Source organism: Cygnus olor, chromosome 3 (assembly GCF_009769625.2).
Source record: "Cygnus olor isolate bCygOlo1 chromosome 3, bCygOlo1.pri.v2, whole genome shotgun sequence".
Classification (NCBI taxonomy): Eukaryota; Metazoa; Chordata; class Aves; order Anseriformes; family Anatidae; genus Cygnus; species Cygnus olor.
In genome coordinates, this window is record NC_049171.1 from 44,389,211 (window position 1) to 44,407,440 (window position 18,230).

The window sequence follows — 18,230 nt, forward strand, 5'->3', positions numbered from 1 at the left end:
GGATGCCTTCACCTTGACAGAAAAAAGATTTAAGAGACCTGTTGTGAGATGGATTTTAGCCATTTTATCACCCTCTAAGGTGAGAGGAATAGCTTTTAGATATTTTCTTTTTCTGAAAACTAGTAATCTGAATAATCTCTACTGGCTTGTGAAGTTTTTCCACTCGAAGACTAAAAGGAAAGGGAGTAGGAAGTTGGTGTGTGGGCAACCCAATCAAATTGGTGGCATGTGATTTGACTCTTAGATGAGAAATACAACAATGATCTACAACAATTTAAGAAAAGTTGTATTTAAGCATCATCCTAGGTAAAATTACTTGGAAATGTGCATAAAAAGTCTTCACTTTCAAAGTCTTCACTGCTGACAGGATAATAACTATACACCAGATTGGGAAACAGCAATGCATTTATAATATAACTTTTACTCACCCACAAAAGCATTAATTTTTTTTTTTGAAAGAATAACTGCAAAGGTGAAGAAAATCTGCAGCTGTTTGTTCTCTAAAGCAAGCTGACTATGCAGTACCAAATTTACGAATATGTATATTAACTTTTTGAAATGCTAACAAAAGTTTTGACATTTTAATAGCAAAAATACCTCTGCAATTTATTCTAGCATTGCAGGTAGCAAAAGCTACCCAAGTTACTGTGAAATAAAGTGACCGAAATAATACGAGACTGATTTCTTAAATGGTCATATGTAGTAATGTGTAACAGCAAGATTTAAACCAAAATTCAACCTTCTGAAGATAGCCAGGCTGCATAAAAAAAAAAAAAAAAAAGAAAAAAAAAGAATGAGACAAAGAATCTAAATGTAAATAAGGAAAATACAAGTGTCAGATACTTCATTAAGGACTGCTCAGTAACACTCTTATGTTCTTTTTTAAAGGAAAAAAAAACTACAATACTAAAGGCACAATATATACTGGATACCAATCTTGTATGATGTAATTGTTTCAGCCAAACCAATCCTTATCCCAAAGATTTCAGTTCCAGTGAGAGAACCAGCTACAAACTGACATCCTCTTTCTTAACAGTTTTACAAGTCAGTGCAGTAAGTTCTTTGCTGACAGAGAAAAACACTTGTGAGCCTTTAAACAGCAGTCAGTAAGGCTGAGTTAGTGTCACTAAGTGCACTGAATTTTGTGAAAACAAATGCATTAGCAATATAATTGTAAATAATTTAGAGTACAAGAGTGTAATTCTATCAAAAGCAAAGGCAGTAACTACAGACCAGTGAAGAAAAATGAATTACATGCTGCAACAAACTACATGCTGCAACCTAAATTTGTCTATCTTGCTTAAATTATAAATTGGGAAGGACAAAGTAGGCAGAACTCGTACTGACTGGCTAAAGGCACACTGAACTTGTCAGACTGCCTTTTGGAATACCTGGGACATGAGAACTCTGTCATTTACCAAAGCAGCATTGCATATTTTAAAGATGTTCAGCTTCGCCTCAATGAAGAGTTTTAGAACTTTAGCTTTGTTGCAAAAACCACAGACATTGCTTCTACAAACATACTGTATATTTGAAAATAGAGCCATATGACATGACTGCTTAAAACACAACAGTTTTCAGCTGTTTATATGAGTATTTGCAACGTATTGGCTGCATGTACACAACTATGCATAGGTTGAAATCTCACACAATGATGATGGCTACAATTCTAACCGTAAGTAATGGACTCCAATATTCAGTAGAAGACTCCTGTGCTTTAAAAAAAAAAAAAAGTGCAGTTGAATTGCCTGCAGTTTTAAGCAGTTAGCTAAACCTAGCTTGCTATTACCTCAACTTGTACAGTAGCATATATACATCAATGACAAGCATTTATTTGCCACAGATGGCAACCAATGTTCACATTTATGAGCACGAGACCAGCAGAGGACTACTACCATACGCTGGCAGATAAGCGCAACAACTTCCTGGAACATCAAAATAGTAAATAGGAGTGTTTCACTGCTATAATTGCAACTACAGCTCCTGATAAAGGAGTTTATTTCCCCATTTTTCTGACAAAAATAGTTACTAAAGCAAATGTTTGAAACAGGGTTATAGACTGAGCCTATTGGCTTCCACTACTGTATCTATACATACACTTTTACAAGTTTTTCCCTTCGATGCTGCACGTTTTGCTCAGTCAAATAATGACAGGACAAGGGGGAATGGTTTTAAATGAAAAGAGAGGAGATTTAGATTAGAGGTTAGGAGGAAATTCTTCACTCAAAGGGTGGTGAGGTACTGGCTCAGGTTGCCCAGAGAGGTTGTGGATGACCTGGAACCTGGACCTGGACCTTGAACCTGGAAGTGTTCAAGGCCAGGTTGGCTGGGGCCTTGGGCAACCTGGTCTGGTGGGAGGTATCCCTGCCTATGGCAGGGGGGTTGGAACTAAGTGATCTTTAAGGTCCCTGAGCCATTCCATGATAAGAAATTAAAAATACTACATTATTTCTAAAGTAACAGTTTTTGTCTTGTGGCCTACCTGGTGGGAAATGTATGTCAGAAACCTTTAAGTTCAACTTTAAAATAGGTTTTAATTAGACTGAATATTGATTCAGTTTTTCAAACTGGCAAATAATGACAGAAATCGAGTAAGAAGATTAGAGGAGAAAGAAAGGAGATTTGTTAATCAGAAAGTCATGTGTACTGGAGATAGGGCGGTTTTATATTTCCTGTTTTTTTTTTTTTTTTTTTTTTCTTGTTTTGAACATAATTCTTTCTTATTGATGCCATAAAAATGAAAGACTTATGCCATGTACAGTTGGCTGTTGGCAGTGGGCATTTTCATCCTGATTTACCAAATGATTGTGCTTTTCTGGGAAGGCAGGCAGCATATGATGCTTTCAAACTGAAAATCAAACAATCATTTGAAAAGAGAATAATAAGAAATTGTGGTACAATTCTGGTAAAAAATGACCATATTCAAGTACTACAATGACTATGCTCTAAACTGCTCCATCTACTGGGACAATAAAAAAAATCAAGACAAATTTAATGTGCCTAAGTATTATTTTTACTCTTTCTGCTAAGTATGAAATGTTTTGAATGTAGTAGCTATAGATAATGAAATTTAGATGGCATTAAAATTCACTACAGCATTTTGTTTTATTTTTATGAAAGCAAACACAATTTTCAAATTTAAACTATTTTACTTAATACACTGTGATACTTTCTAGATGTTCCTTGTGGGAACTGGAGCACAAGTGTTTTTAAATATTAAAACAGAGCATGTAAGCTGTATAAAAATTATCTGCATGATCCCATAAATGCCTATGTTTGGGATGAAATTTATGAAATGGAACAGTCCTAGATAGGGTTTTACTGTGAAGAAAAGATTTAATGGCTAGAAACAACTGTTTTCTCCAATTATCAGGGTTCACTAAAAGTACATGCAATGGGTGAAGCCCATTCCTATTTGTACTGTAGCCACAGCAGTCATGTTCATATTGTTGAGAATGCACAATATATGTGAAATCGCATATGTAAATTCTTTAAAAGTCAGAATATAACGTAATTGCCATTCATTTGGTATAAAGTTTGTGATGAAGTATTTCTATTCTTGACGATGAAATGCCGTATTTAAAAAGAATAACACAATGAATATAGTCTTACTGTTCTTTTATGCCTTGAGGAAAATCATAATGGCACCTTTATTTTCTTCTAAATTAAACACATATGTAAACTAGACAATGACTGAATTAGGAAGACTGATCTGATTGATTGTTTTTCCAAAAAGGCTTGTGGAACGGAAAAAGTTTTATATAGTATCTTAAAAAAACTCAAACGCACTGTCTCTGCTGTGGCTTGCAAAGTAAGTATTACACAAAGCAGTTCACATTAGTTTGCTCTTGGATAGTATTTTTGTAAGTGATTAATTTGTCATGGCATCTAACTGGGAACCTGTTGTAAAACATGGTTTATCACTGAGTCAAAAACCTTTGTGGCCCCTTCATGGGACACTGAACCAAGAGCTTAAAGACAGAATCCTATTTAAGAAGTAAAATTGTTTTAGACTGCAAGTGTAAATATTCACAAATATGCACGTTTTCCTGATTAGAAAGCAATACTCCAATGTTGACGAACAGAAGATAAAGCTATAGGTTAGGTGAGTTACCTAGAATCTCGCAGTACAAATACTTAACAGATTATGAAAGACAGATAAGGTGTTAATAACTTTACTCTTTTGTTATTTATGTATGTGGGATAGAAAGTGCCTATTTCATGAACTTCTTTCTTCCACCTTCCAAATCTGATATTTCGGCAATTCCAAATTTTCTGCTGAGTTTCACAATACTAACAGAAGCCACTGTAACAAGGCCATGTCAAACGTCAAATAAAAATATAGGAAAGAGGTATGTGGATACCTGACTATGAAGCTTTATAACATGGAAAAGAGGATACTTATGATACACTACAACACAAATACCATGCTGTTCCATCCCTAAGCAACCAGTTAGAGGGAAGATCACCTCTTATAGCTAGTTACATGAAAGATATAACAGTAGGCACAAGAATACAAACCAGTTCTTTTTTGCAGGTAGAATGCAAGAATAGAAAAAAGGAGCAACATGCAGACAAAATAAGCTCTGAAAGATGCTATCCTCTTCTCTGCGTGGTATGAACAATATGGTATTTGCTCAGTACATAGGAATACTAGTCAGATAATCAGATAAGTGTAGTAGAAAATCACCAAATTTATGAAGCTAGTGGATCTAGCCAACATAGGTCTGATCTATTACCAAGACAGACCTCATTTTCTCAAGATACAGCAAAACCACGTTTGATTTTAAAAAGACTTGTAATGACTGCTGCTTTAGTACAGAAAATGACAAAAATTACTCCAAAGTATCTCTCATTGTTTTTCACCTAGATCTTTGTTTTAATCTCTAAATTTTCAGAATAATAGGAGAGAGTCTTTAGGTACCCCAGGGAAATCCAGACTGCCAGTAATAATTCATTAACACTTTCTCTTCAATAATACTTAATTCAGGAAGCACGATAACTCAGCAATGATTAAGCTTATTTAGATTACTACTGCCTGAAGCACAGCTAGGGAAGTTTTAAAGAAAACTCTATGGAAAAGCATCAAGGATTTTCTCAGAAAAATTACAGGCCTACCAACACAAGTCAGTTACAAAAGTAATTGTATCTGAACTTTGACTGCTAGCTGCAAGCCCAAAACAGGTTAAACATCTCACACACAGATTTATTGAGAAAAGAAGGGAAAGCATGTGGGAATTGTAACCCACCTATTTTTATCACTTATTACTATATAGTTCTAAAATGTCTGTGGGGCTGTTCCCATGTGCCATGTTCCTGCTCATGCTACGGACAGATCAACCCCCAAACCATACTGAAAAAAATAATTGTTCGATCTTGCCAAGTGCTGGCAGATGACCAAATGAAAAGATAAAATAAAGACAGAGAAAAGAATGGATACTGAAGAAGATTATGAATTGTGTTGACTACTAGATGGAACAAATCCTGCTATCAAGTGACTTTTTTGAGACACCCATCAGCACTGCAAAGAGAACAACTTGAAACTACTTTTCCATACGAGTTGCAAAGATTCAGTCATAATTCTGGAAAATGATCCAGAATTCTGAACACTCTCATTAGTATTGCAGAATATCAACCTGAAACTCAAAATACCTTAATCACAGTCAGATTTAAAGCCATTAATATGATCACAAATTTCTGAATTCTTGAATACTATCTTAGTTTTTTCTTGGTTTTGTTTTAAATGAACTTTTGCTCCTTTTCAAGATGCACATTGACAATTCAGCAAAAACTTGTAAATATCATATTCCAAACCTATAACATTAGGATTTTCTTTGTTATGATTGTACACTTCTGCCTTCCTTATATACGTCAGACCAGTTGGTAAACGCCTAAAGGTTTACAAGATTATGAACAATGCCAACAACAAAAAAATAGACCCATATATCATATCTACAAAACCCTGCTGCATTTGAAAAAAGTTTCTGGACAGCTGTTTTTAAATAACATACATAGTCCAAAATTCAAACTTTTAAAACTGAATGATCATCAAAATAACCACAGTTATCATCAGGTTTTGCAATGATAAGAGGCCTTTTCCGCTAAAACTACAGCTTTCAGTTCCAGCATCATTAAGAGATTCTTCAAATTACTTTTTAAATATCCTGTTCCCTCAGGATTTTCACTTATACCTAATTAGACTACTTACCCCATGCCATGTAATTCCCTATTGCCAAAACTGCTAAATGCTTCAGTGAGAAGGAGGAGGGCACCAATGGAGCAAGGCAGATGTAATGTCATTGGTTAACAATAGAGGTGTGAAGCAACTGCCGTAATTATAAAACTCATTAATTCACAGTGTTTAGGGGAAAAAATACTTGGCAATAACTCTGCTGAAATGGCAATTCTTTTCAACACTACATCAGATTGAAAAAAAAAAAACAACTTTCAATTTACACCTTTAACAAGAAAGAATTGTAATTCCAGTAGTAATTATGAAAATCAACATCTGCATAAAAGTAAGGAAAAATGTCAGCTATAATGGCATCCAGCATTCATACATGCTTTTCATCTTTCAGATTGACACATTTGGCACATTTTGACCCCTAACTGATTTTACTTTTAGTCTCATTCCTCTTAAGACTGTAAATGGACAACTCATAAGATTATATGTCCAGCAAAAGAATGTAGAAAAAATTAATGAATGTTAAATTTTGCCATCACTGCCTAACACCTTAGGTTTTGTCTACAATAGAAGTATTTGACATTTTCCTTTGTCCTTCATGGATATAAGCTGTTTAGATAGATGAGGAGCACTGGCATAAGATGGACAGTACTAAGATCTGCTTATATCATTCATTTCCCTATGCTATTCTTTTTCTTAGGTAATGTCATGAAACATCATTCCATATCTGCTAATCCTATTCCCAAGCTTCCCTCTACAAATTTGTTTTATTTTTTTTTCTGAAGTTTCTAAGTGGAGAAAATTTTTAAGAGAGACAGCAGCTGGAGTATAGCTCTCTCACCTTCAGTACTGAATATTACATTATTTAACTTGTGTTCATTGTAGGCATTTCTTTGTTTAAGTTCAGTTATTTTACATACTGAATATTTAGGCCTCTTGATTGATTACCATTCTGAATTCAGCTGAATACACTGCATTTTATTTGTTAGAATTTACAATATTTTCTGAAAACAGAACAACAAATACTGCAGGGTCAGTGACAGCAACTCCTCTATTTAGATTGTCTACCACTTTCCATTATAAAAGATTACAGTGGCCTTTATTTCTGAGCTGTAACACTCTAAATGTTTGCAGCAGGCGATTTAAATTTGTCAGGAAGAAGGTCTTTGTACTAGAGAAGTGGCTTTCCTAGTGTCATAAAATGCTGATTAGGTTTTGTAGAAATGCAAACTATTGAATAACTATTTTTATTTTTCTGCTTGTATTTCTTGTCAGAGAAGTTTTGGCAGCATGTCAAAACAATAAATATACAAGTAACATACATAAATGGGACTCCTGATTTTAAGGTCAACACTTGGAAATTTGGATATTAAAGAATTTGGGCCACTTGTATATTATATATAATACAGCAGAGACTTTAATCATAAATGGGCAGAAATAAGTATTCCTGGATAGTATTTTGACACTTCTTCCTTTGAAATATACATACATAGAAGTGGAATTATACAATTTTGAAAGAGAAGATTTTGTAGACATAAAAGTGTAAACACTTAAAAATATGTAAAACTTGATTCTTTCATGATGACATAATGCTATCATGCTGCATTTTTTACCATATCTCTGGATTTGTACCCTAAAATGTTTTGCTTTGCATCCATTGCACTTCCCTACTAAACAGTCACTAGATGAACTGTATAAGCTGGCTTTGTTGCAGGTTAAGACCTCAGGGATTGTGAGGTGCCTGGGAGAAGGCAAGGAAGGCATTTTAGGAAATGGATCTTGCTTATTATGTCCCCCAACTTGTTAAAGCTGCTGTATCTTGCAGATTGTCCCAGTGCAAAGTGATGGCCCTGGTATAGATCTGGGAAGTTGACATGCAATTATTCCAGGATTTCAGTATTCTACCTAACTTAAAAAAATAGAAAATAAATAATCAGATTTGTGTAAATCCATAAGATTATAAAGGGACTTAAGAGAAACAGGCATACAGAATAATTTTGACATACTGATTCAATGAAGCACTTGAAACATCAAAAATGATTCAGTTGTATTTCCCAAAACAATGACAAAGAAAAAAGAAATTACAGAAGAATGGCTTTTTAAAAATATTTTGGGATTTTTTTCATATACTTATGTCTTTAAGAGTCATGAGTTACATATGTTTAAATTAAGAAAATATCACCACTTACTGTCAGAATTAAGAGCAATTCTTCAATATTACTTTCAGGTTTCAACTGGTCTTTGAACATCCCAATAGTTGGATGCTTCAAATAGTAATAGGAAGCAATGCGGCCGTATGTCAGAGGTTCGATGCTGCGATTATCCTGTTAGAAGGGGAATCAAACATACATGTTTCTTACATGGTTCAATATGCATGGCTCCTACAAAACTGTAAAATATTTTAAGACTACATGATAAAAGAGAAGAGCAAAAATAGTTTAACAACATAACTTAGCTGCCAACCTGATTAAACACAGTTTTCAACGTAAGTCTTACAAATAGCTCCAAAGACAAACTCAAGCACCTCAAATCAAGCATGTATCTTATTGCTCTCAACTTTTAGGAGCATGTATCTTACTGAATCTTGTAAGGCACAAATTGGTCTTACCTCCCCAATTTCAATACAGTAGGAACATTCCAAATCAAAGAGGGATTTCTCAACAAGGCTAGAGAGGTACTTATTCATAGTGTCATGGCTCACATCATCCAAGTTATAGTAACTAGAAGAATTGAAAACAGATGTATTACATGAATGCTTTTGATACACTGAAAATTTTAAACAACAACATCTTGTAGGAAAACTTACAAGGCTGCTATAATACACACACACACACACACTTGGAACAACAAATATCCACATTACAGAACTATTCCCTTACATAATCTAACATAGTTTATATAGTTTAAATAGTTTGTGTGAATAATCAAAACAATAGTAAGGAGCATGTGTATATGGAAATACGGTAATTTACCTGGCTATTAATAGAAAGGTTGATACAGACAGAAGTGGACTGGCTGCATTTTGTTAGCTGGAAAATGTTCCTGATTGCATAGGTATGCTGTCCTGATTACATAAGTATGAAAATGAATAAACAATACTAACATAAATAACAGTACTTTAACTTCATGAGAAAGGAAGAAAACCCACCAAGGACAGCAAATGTTCTTATATCCTGGAACTCTGAAAATTAAAAAACTAGGCGTATACTGACATCTCTTGAAAAAGTAACCTTACGCAAATCCAAATCTTAGTATCTGTTCTTATAATTCTGTCACATTTTATTCTCAAAATTAAAATTACTAGAAAGTATGGAATGGGGCATTTGCCAATGAACACTTCACGTGTTCTTTTTTAGGTGAAAGTGTTTGGGTAAACTGTATGTAGTAACATTGGTTCTTAGTTCTCTGTATTAAATAAAAATGTTTACAAAACTGTACCAAAACACTGTGTTATGCTAGCATACAAAAAATACACAGTGACTGAAGATTGCACTCCTTGATTGTAGAACTTAACCTGTATTATAAGATTCTTACACAAACTAACATAATTTCAGGGATACCTTTAATCTGAAAAACTACAGATAAAAATGTATTAAGATCTTCAGTACTATACTCAACAAAGGCACAAATTCAGAAAGTAACATTTAAGTTCAATGAAAAGTAAAGAAAAACTGAGCATGCTTAGAAAGTTTCAAAATTCTGAATTTATGCAGTGCAGGTAAATCATACAATTTCAATGGAGAATTGAAACAAACAAAAAAACAACCACCATGATTTATTGAATTATTAAAAAGCACAGTAAAAAAGGTTGTCCCCGCTCACTTAATTCTGTAAATTATTGTCACACAAATAGACTACTGAGACTGCTGCAATGATGAAAGATGCTCCTTTGTTCATACTGGCTGCTTTACTAAATGTCGTACTGTTTCAACTGTGTACTCAGCATCCCCACTGGAAACAATACCACGTGCTGCAAGGAAGAGAGATTATGTTCTTTCCGCGTTACTTTGTGCAGGTGTACAACAGGCTGCATCACAGTGTGCTGGGATTCATTTCATTTGATTTTACATAGCTACAGCAACACCTGAGTTAGTCTTTTCAACTCTCTTTACTGCCAATGGAGAGACAGATGCACTTAGATAATGCTATTCACCTCAGGTATTTTAGATTTCTGTTTTAAGATGAGGTGAAATACAATTACTGTCTGAAAAAGGGACTTTAGACAATCAGTTCAGTTGTTGGTGCTATATTTGGGGCAGATGAATCCCACTGTCTGATTTAAACTCTATTTCCTTCACTTTAATGATGCTGTTAGCAAATTTCAGAAGATGGAATTGTGTTAAGTACTGCAAGCACCCTTCTATGACTGTTCTATTAACATTATCTGAGATAAGCAATGCTATTTTCTTTATCTAATTTTTGAATGGCAGTAACATAACTGAAAAAAGCTGCATGCTAAGTAGCCATACAGTCATTTCCATTTTTTCCCTTGTTATTAATTGTAAATTATGGGGTCAGTTCTTTGAATGTTCACTTAAAATTGAGTAAATCATTCTATGATTCTATGAATTCTAGGATGATTCTATGAATTCAATTCTAGAATTGAGTAAATCACAGAATCATAAAGTTGGAGTAGAACACTGGTACCATGAAAAAAAAAAAGATTAAAAATCTGTTTGGATAGGAGGAAACAGACAGCTACATTAGATAACAACAAAGTATTTGGCAGTGGAGTGTTCAGCTCCATAGTATTTTATATTGGTTCACATTGAGATGATCTCAAATACTTAAAACATAACTGGTATCCAAAACAAAACAAAGTGAAGAAGTAATTATCTTGACTAAGAAGTTTTATATAGCAGACAGCCACACGTTGCCAGCCTTATGCAAAGAAAACTTACTTGCAGCGAAAGTACTCACTATTTTCAGCAACTTAATTTTCATTAAAGTCATGTAATTTACTGAAGTAACATAGTAATGACAGAAAATGGTTATCTGCAGCTTTTATCTGCCTGACATTTTAGCACCAAACACATTAGATTCTGTTTATTAGTAGAAATTACTTTGTATCATTTTGTTCACCTTCTGAAAATAATCCAAGCAAATTAACTACGTAAATTGTTTATGGATGTAAAAGGATTTTCTATTTTATACATCTAAACCACTAATGATTCGTTAGTGTTTTTAGTATTTAGTATTCTAAATTGAATGTAAGACTATTGAAATGACTCTAATTAAGGCACTTTGTTGTCACAGTATTCAGACTTCCACCATATCATTTCAGCACTACTATTTGCAGTACCACAATACTGATGATGAATGCTGATAAAACAAAGGAAGAGATATGGGCAATACAATGACATTATTTTGTTGAGGTTGTAGACAGGAATTCAGAAAGATTTTATCTTGTACTCTAATTTGGAGTATTTCACACTGAAGACTTAATCATAAAAGGCATTAAAATGCCTTTTAAAATTGTATGAATTTAACATTTGCTGGGTTTTGGTAAATTATTGTCAGAGGTGTAAATATCTAGCTGCCTAGTACAAATAAAACAATGAAAAAAATATCTTAAATTATTTGTATTCTTGAGTGATGTGGTACCAGTGTGTTTTAACTACTATCTGTAATAGGGTAAATATAATTTTGAGCACACTCACTGGAGCTTCTTGGTCACTCAGCACATTTTGCCCTAATAAAAAGCAGAGCCATTCATCTAGAAAGATGATGTTAAAATCATTAGCAAAAACAGAGGTATTATGACATTAGGCAGTATTTTGACTGTGCAGGCATAAAAACAAGTCGAATTTTGCATGTTGGTATGCTCCAAATATAAAAAACTGCATTGTATGTGAGTTCTACAATGAAGCTTTATTACCTAACTATTTAATTACAGATAAAGAATAAAAACAATGCAGTTTCATGCTCACTGCATTGAATCATCTAGTCATTATTTTCCTTTTGCTATAAACAGACAGCCTACCTTTTTATCAGCACACCATTTCATTTATTTCACAGTGAAGCCCAGTTTCACAATAATTGACTTGTCAGAAGCTCTAATTTATGAGGCTGGTCTCTGTAAGCCTTCTCCTATATTGGACTCAACCTGCACACAAGCAGGGTTGAATATTTACAATGCTGTTAACAGGTGCTGAGTTGTTTAATGATTCTAATAGCCAGAAGCGTACTGAGAAAGCCAGCGGGATCACAATTACAGGCTGTTTGAACACAACAATTACTCGTCCCCTGAGAGGTGTGAAAGTCAAAGGCAGTTTTATCCTAACAGCATCTAGCACATGGGCTAGGCAGGCTAACTTCCATTAGTAGTCCATTGGGAAAAAGCAATAACAAACCCCTAGGTATCATAAAAATTTACAAAGTATGTAAAATTTAAACAATCAAAAACTGAAGGAACTTTTTATTGGCTTTAAAATAATATATTTTAAATCCCAAACCTTGTAAAGCTTAGTAAGAGCAACAAACCCTGAAACATAAACTCATTTCTCTAATCTAAGGAAGTGTGGAATTTCATCAGCTGAGAAAGACAGAGAGACGTGCAGGAACATAAAATGTAGATGAAGTTACACAAAACATTTAGGATTTAATGTGAATGTTAGCAATCATTTCCTGTTTAGCTTATGTAAACCTGACCTGAGATCTCTCTGGGAAATTTTTCATCAGCCTTGAAATGGTCCTGCTATAACTGTCAATGCTGTGAAGTCATTTGTTACAGCACCATGTTTTTTATGTTCAGATTATACGGTAGTAATAGTGACACATAATGAAAATCGGTAGCAGAGTCATCCAAAAATATTAAAAGAAGAAACTTGCTAGCTGGAAGGCCTTTTGAAAACGCATGAAAAACAAATCTACAGTGTTCACTTGATTGCAAGAATGCTTTCGGAGATTTTGCTGTCCTGAAACCTGAATTTTATGAACAAGTACGGGACAAGCACAGATAGTCACCTTCATAAATATCTTTTACTGCAGTTATCAATTGTGTTTGCTTTCATAAACTTGCGGTCTTTGGTGGCTGCGACCTTCAAAATGGTACCATGCAAATGATATTGAGTATATGGCGCAACTGATGGACTTTGAAAGGCAGAGCCATGTGACAATGTACCAACTCACTTCTGTTGATAAGGCATCACTGACTGACTCTGCAGTCTGGGACTGGCTGGCTAAAATGCGCTACAGCATGCACAAATACTACAGCCAGTAATCTCTATCTGTATTTCACCTGTACACATTATTTTCTTGCATTCATATATTTGGTTATACCAGGTATGAGGAATACTTTGACAGATACCCTGATATCTTTAATCAGATTTTAGTATCTCCTTGTGATTAACTCTGGCATCAGGAAGCTATTTGCTACCATGTCAGTGCTTCTAAATAAAATATTTCCAGGAAAGTTTACCTTTTAAGAGGTATTTATAAGATGAGAAACCAGAGCTAACATGCACATGTAAAATTGTTTACATATTGATTGAGCATTTTTTTTTCTAGGATACATCCCAACAGATAATTTGCCCAGTAAAATAGTATCCAAGAGAAAGAAGACAATTGCATGAATTCACTTTCTGAATGGGGAGATGCAGGGTCTTGAGCCTTGTGTTCTACCAGAAGACCACACCAGACTGGGCAATAGGAGGTGGCTCAAATACTTATCAGTGTGCGGCTTCCTAGTCTGAAAGAATCAGTAGAACTTTGTTCCTATGAGTAGTTTGGTAAAAGTATACCATGAACTACATTTCTGTAGTTTTCACATCACTGTGACCCTAATTATATAAAGAACAAGCTCTTGTTATGAAGTCCATAATAATGCCTATAGCTGTGTTATTTATGAAGGGAAGTATACATACATGACAGAGTAAGTGTTACTGTGAAAGGCAGAATCCATCCTGAAAAATGTCAGTTGACCAACACCAAATATGGATGCTGGTAACTACTGCAGTGTAATACACCTCCACTTCTGTTCTTAGTAGCTATTGATAATTTTGCATCTTATCTCTTAGTTAATTTAACTTTCTTCACTAATCCCCTTTCTGACATCCAAACTAGCCCTAAAAGTCTTGTGATTTTGTCATTATACTATTATTCTACCTTGACTGGCTGATACTAGCTGTCACTTTGATTCCAGAAGCTATTATGGTACAGTGGTTATCATCATTTTTATTCTGCTGTCTTATTCATACTATTAGACAAGCTCAGCTAATTATACTGAGAAAAGGAAATTTAAAGTAAAATATAAGTGTATGATTAATGATAAGAGTATCAGTCAGAGAAAATTTCATTTAATTATAATTTATGCTATAACATTCTTTCATTTCATTAATAAAAGACTAAGATAAAGTGAAAAAAACTTTAATAATAATTCTCAGAATTAATAAAGCTTTTTTTCATGTCTTCACAACCAATTCACATGGAAAACTAATTTTACAAGTGCAGATGTATACACGAATATTTACAAATACATAAAAAACACATTTTAACTGTGATGTGATGTGTATTCTCAGAACATCTAAAAATTAACATTCCAAATGAAAGCTGATTCTGCTTAGCTTTACATATGTTGTCAATCTCTATTTCTGCTTTACTGCATATGTATCTGGAAAATATCATAACCTGATTTACAGAAAACATTTCCCATAGCAATTTCTCTCTTGTAGAAAGTTGCAGATTGTAATCTTTTATAAGGGTAAAAGAATGAAACAGTCATAGCATTCCGGCCAAGGAAAGGAGATCTCCTAAGTCTTCAGTCTGCTACCTATGACAGGCGAGCCTCTCAAAATAGCCCCTTTCAAAGAAAAGGGCACTTAGCTGATCTGTCTTTAAACATGATCTTGACTAAGTAGGGAAAATAAAGGCTAAAGTTGTATGTGGAGAAAAGAACACATTGTAGCACTTGACTGAAGTAGTACAGAAACTTTGACTTAAATTGCAAATTCAAAAATCTCTACATTTAGGAATAATTGCTTTGGGGAAGGGGAAAAACTGTGGATATTGGGACTGATATAACTTGGTAAACAGTTTTATTTAGACTAATATTATTTATTATAAAATAATAAATTTTATTTATTTCCTTTGCACATCTTGAACAGCATGCACATGGCTATTCAGTATGCCACTAAACGAAAGTGGCACTCAGCAACCCCAGCTCAACTACTACTCTTAACTATAAAGTTAAAACCCATTTCACAGATTGCTGGGTACAAAGCTTCATCAGATAGGAAAATTATAATAGCTTGATGGAAAACAAAACAAAACAAAAACAAACAAACAAACAAAAAACATTACAGTAAGCAAAGATTTTCACCAACACCATTTAAAAAGCCAGTATTACCAGTCTAATGAATTATCTTATGCCCCAGAAAAAATCTTAATGACAGCATGTTTAGAAGAAACCTGACTACTTAAAGCAAACGGATACTTCGATCTTTATCTCACTATTAAGGTAGATTAATATTACTCAAATAGAATAAATTGCAGGATTCAGTAAGGCATTTTATGGTACCGGTTTGGAATAGAATGATCCTAGATTTGTTTATGCAGCTTTAATATACAAGTAGCTAAAACTGGCAATAAATGAGAATATAAATCTTCTGCGTATTATCTAAGCCCATTATTTTGGGGATTTACAGCATCACATGCAATGTCTTTCATGCCAAAGAATCCCAAGGCAATTTACCAAACATGCATATGGGAATTACTTCTTCACCACTAAGGTACCGTCACCTGCTGGGTAGAAAATAGCTGTTGTTTCATAATGGAGAGAATGTCAAGAAAATTGCTTTGGGGCAGAACATGATAAAGAACACTGTATCAAGTGACACTGGGTGGGTACTGTGCAAGTACTCAAAACAAAATTCAGCCATTACGCTCCTGGTCTTGTGAAAAAATAACCCCCTAAACCTTTGAATTATTAAGGGCCATAAATAATTATTGTCTAGTAATATTAAGCATTTCATATGCTCATTTATGGCACACTAAATGCTACTACTGTATTGCAATTTACTCAAAGTTATCTCAACTACCGCTGACTTCTCTTCATAAAACTCTTCAGTGTTCCTTTGACGTATCTCATTCAAACACTGATTCATTTCAAATAGTATGCATATCCATTCAAATAGTATGCTATTAACCATCAAGTTTAGTAATTTTGGATGAAACTTAGTATAAATTATTATCATGTAAAAGAGGAAAAATGTGCACATCCACTGCATTTGCAGTTAGTATCTAGAAATGACCTCTCTGACAGAGTCAATAACGTCCTTCATTTTTCTCTCTGCATGACTGAGTACACAAGGAATGCCGAGTACCTTTGTGTGGATGAGAGACTGGGGAAAGCAGCAGAACTTGTGAACTGTTCCAACCTGTATGTGTGGTGTTCCAATAAACAACTACGATTACATTAGAAACTTCGATTTGCATTCCTGTCCTGACATTATGGACACGACTAGTCAAAAGCTATTCACATTGTCTGCCACTACAATGGCCCTGCTTCTCACTATGAAATACTGTTTTTTTTTTTTTTTATTTAACTTTCTTCTTAGAATCCTCTCAGAATAGAAGAACTTTTGCTTAGAAATTTATACTGTGATAAATTCACATTTAGCTTTCTATGAAACTGTACATTAAAAAGACTGCTGAGAAAAAAGGATCACCAGTAAACATGCCAAACTCACACTCCAGCGTGAACCTTCTTTTTCACTGGGGAGAGCTTGCCCCTTAAATCAGATGACTATAATTCTGTATTCTACATTTACCTACAGGCTATATGTTTTTGTCTTATAAGATATGTCTGTCTACCAGATACCATGCAATCAAAGCTTGCTGAAGACAAATCAACAGTCACTTTAGCAGAGCAATTGAATAGCAAAACATTTTAAAATAACATCACACATTCTTTATACTGAAAACTAATAGTGATTGCAGTGGCACAGTTTTTAACATCAGTTGTAGTTTGGATCATGTGTACATCTCAAACACAGCTTTACCTTCATCTAACCTAGATGAAAACAGAATTTAGCTGTTTGTCACTCTCCGGGCAGAAGCATCTTCCACATACATTTATTCATTTTGTTAGTTATGAAGTGAGAGAATTGAATACTTTTTTTTTTTTTGTTTTTAAATTTACAGTTCTAACACTGTGCATTTTTGATTTCCCAAGAAGATTAGATGGAAATTTTGTTCTGTGGGAGATTCTCAGCACAGGGCTAGATGCAGAATTGAAAACTAATGAAGATTCAAAAAGAATTAAAGGAAATTATTGTTTCGCCTTTTATCACCTGCAGGCTCCAGCAGCAGTTGCCTGTAAGGAACTCAGCTGAAAATTCACCCAAATGTTACGGACATTAAAATGATTGAAGAAATATGACATGCTGCAGTACATCAAGAAATATTTAGTGCTACAAATGCCTAATTCTTTATTTGCCACATTATTTTGGTGGGTGAATGATCACATGACACACAAAATACCATTTGCGCAAAACAGCATTGTGGCAAAAGCAGCCTATGTTGCTGGAACAGCTCAGTATGGTCTGCATACCAGCTGGAGCTAGGCAGGATGATAACAATCATTGAAAATATTGCACACATGGTTTCACCAGGATCCCCTAATGAAAGTAAACTTTATCATAGAGAAACAGCTGATAGCTATTCTCTTATTTATTAGGAAAATTCAAATCTTCATAGATTTTCTATAGAAGACTGGGCATAACATATCAATGTGGTAGCTAAAAAGAAGTAACACATTATGAATGCAATACCTAAAGGAATGTGATAATCTGGAGTTTTATTTTAGGGATGCTGATGTACCCTTCTCAATAATGCGATTTTATAGTTGTTACTAAATTGTAACGTAAGTTATCTGCCAAGAAATCCATTTATATTTAGAGAAAAATTATTAAAAAAATGTGCACACAAGTTTTATTCCATGTGTGGGCCAGTAATGCTCCTACACTGGAGACTGCTAAGTATTGTAGGCTCCAACAGCAGCAGGATCACCTTTGGATCAACTCTACCCTCAAGCTACCTTTAGGTT

General features: G+C 34.2%; 1 protein-coding gene across 2 annotated transcripts in view; it reads right to left on the minus strand.

The window, feature by feature from the left end:
* ASCC3 (activating signal cointegrator 1 complex subunit 3) overlaps positions 1-18,230 on the minus strand; it is a 281,426-nt gene that overhangs the window by 32,008 nt on the left and 231,188 nt on the right. For both annotated transcript variants that reach the window (XM_040551468.1, XM_040551467.1), the window contains exons 35-36: positions 8,793-8,904; positions 8,374-8,508 (exon numbers count right to left, since the gene is read on the minus strand). In XM_040551468.1, coding sequence (XP_040407402.1) covers positions 8,374-8,508; positions 8,793-8,904 — 247 coding nt within the window. The remainder of the gene's footprint in view (positions 1-8,373; positions 8,509-8,792; positions 8,905-18,230) is intronic.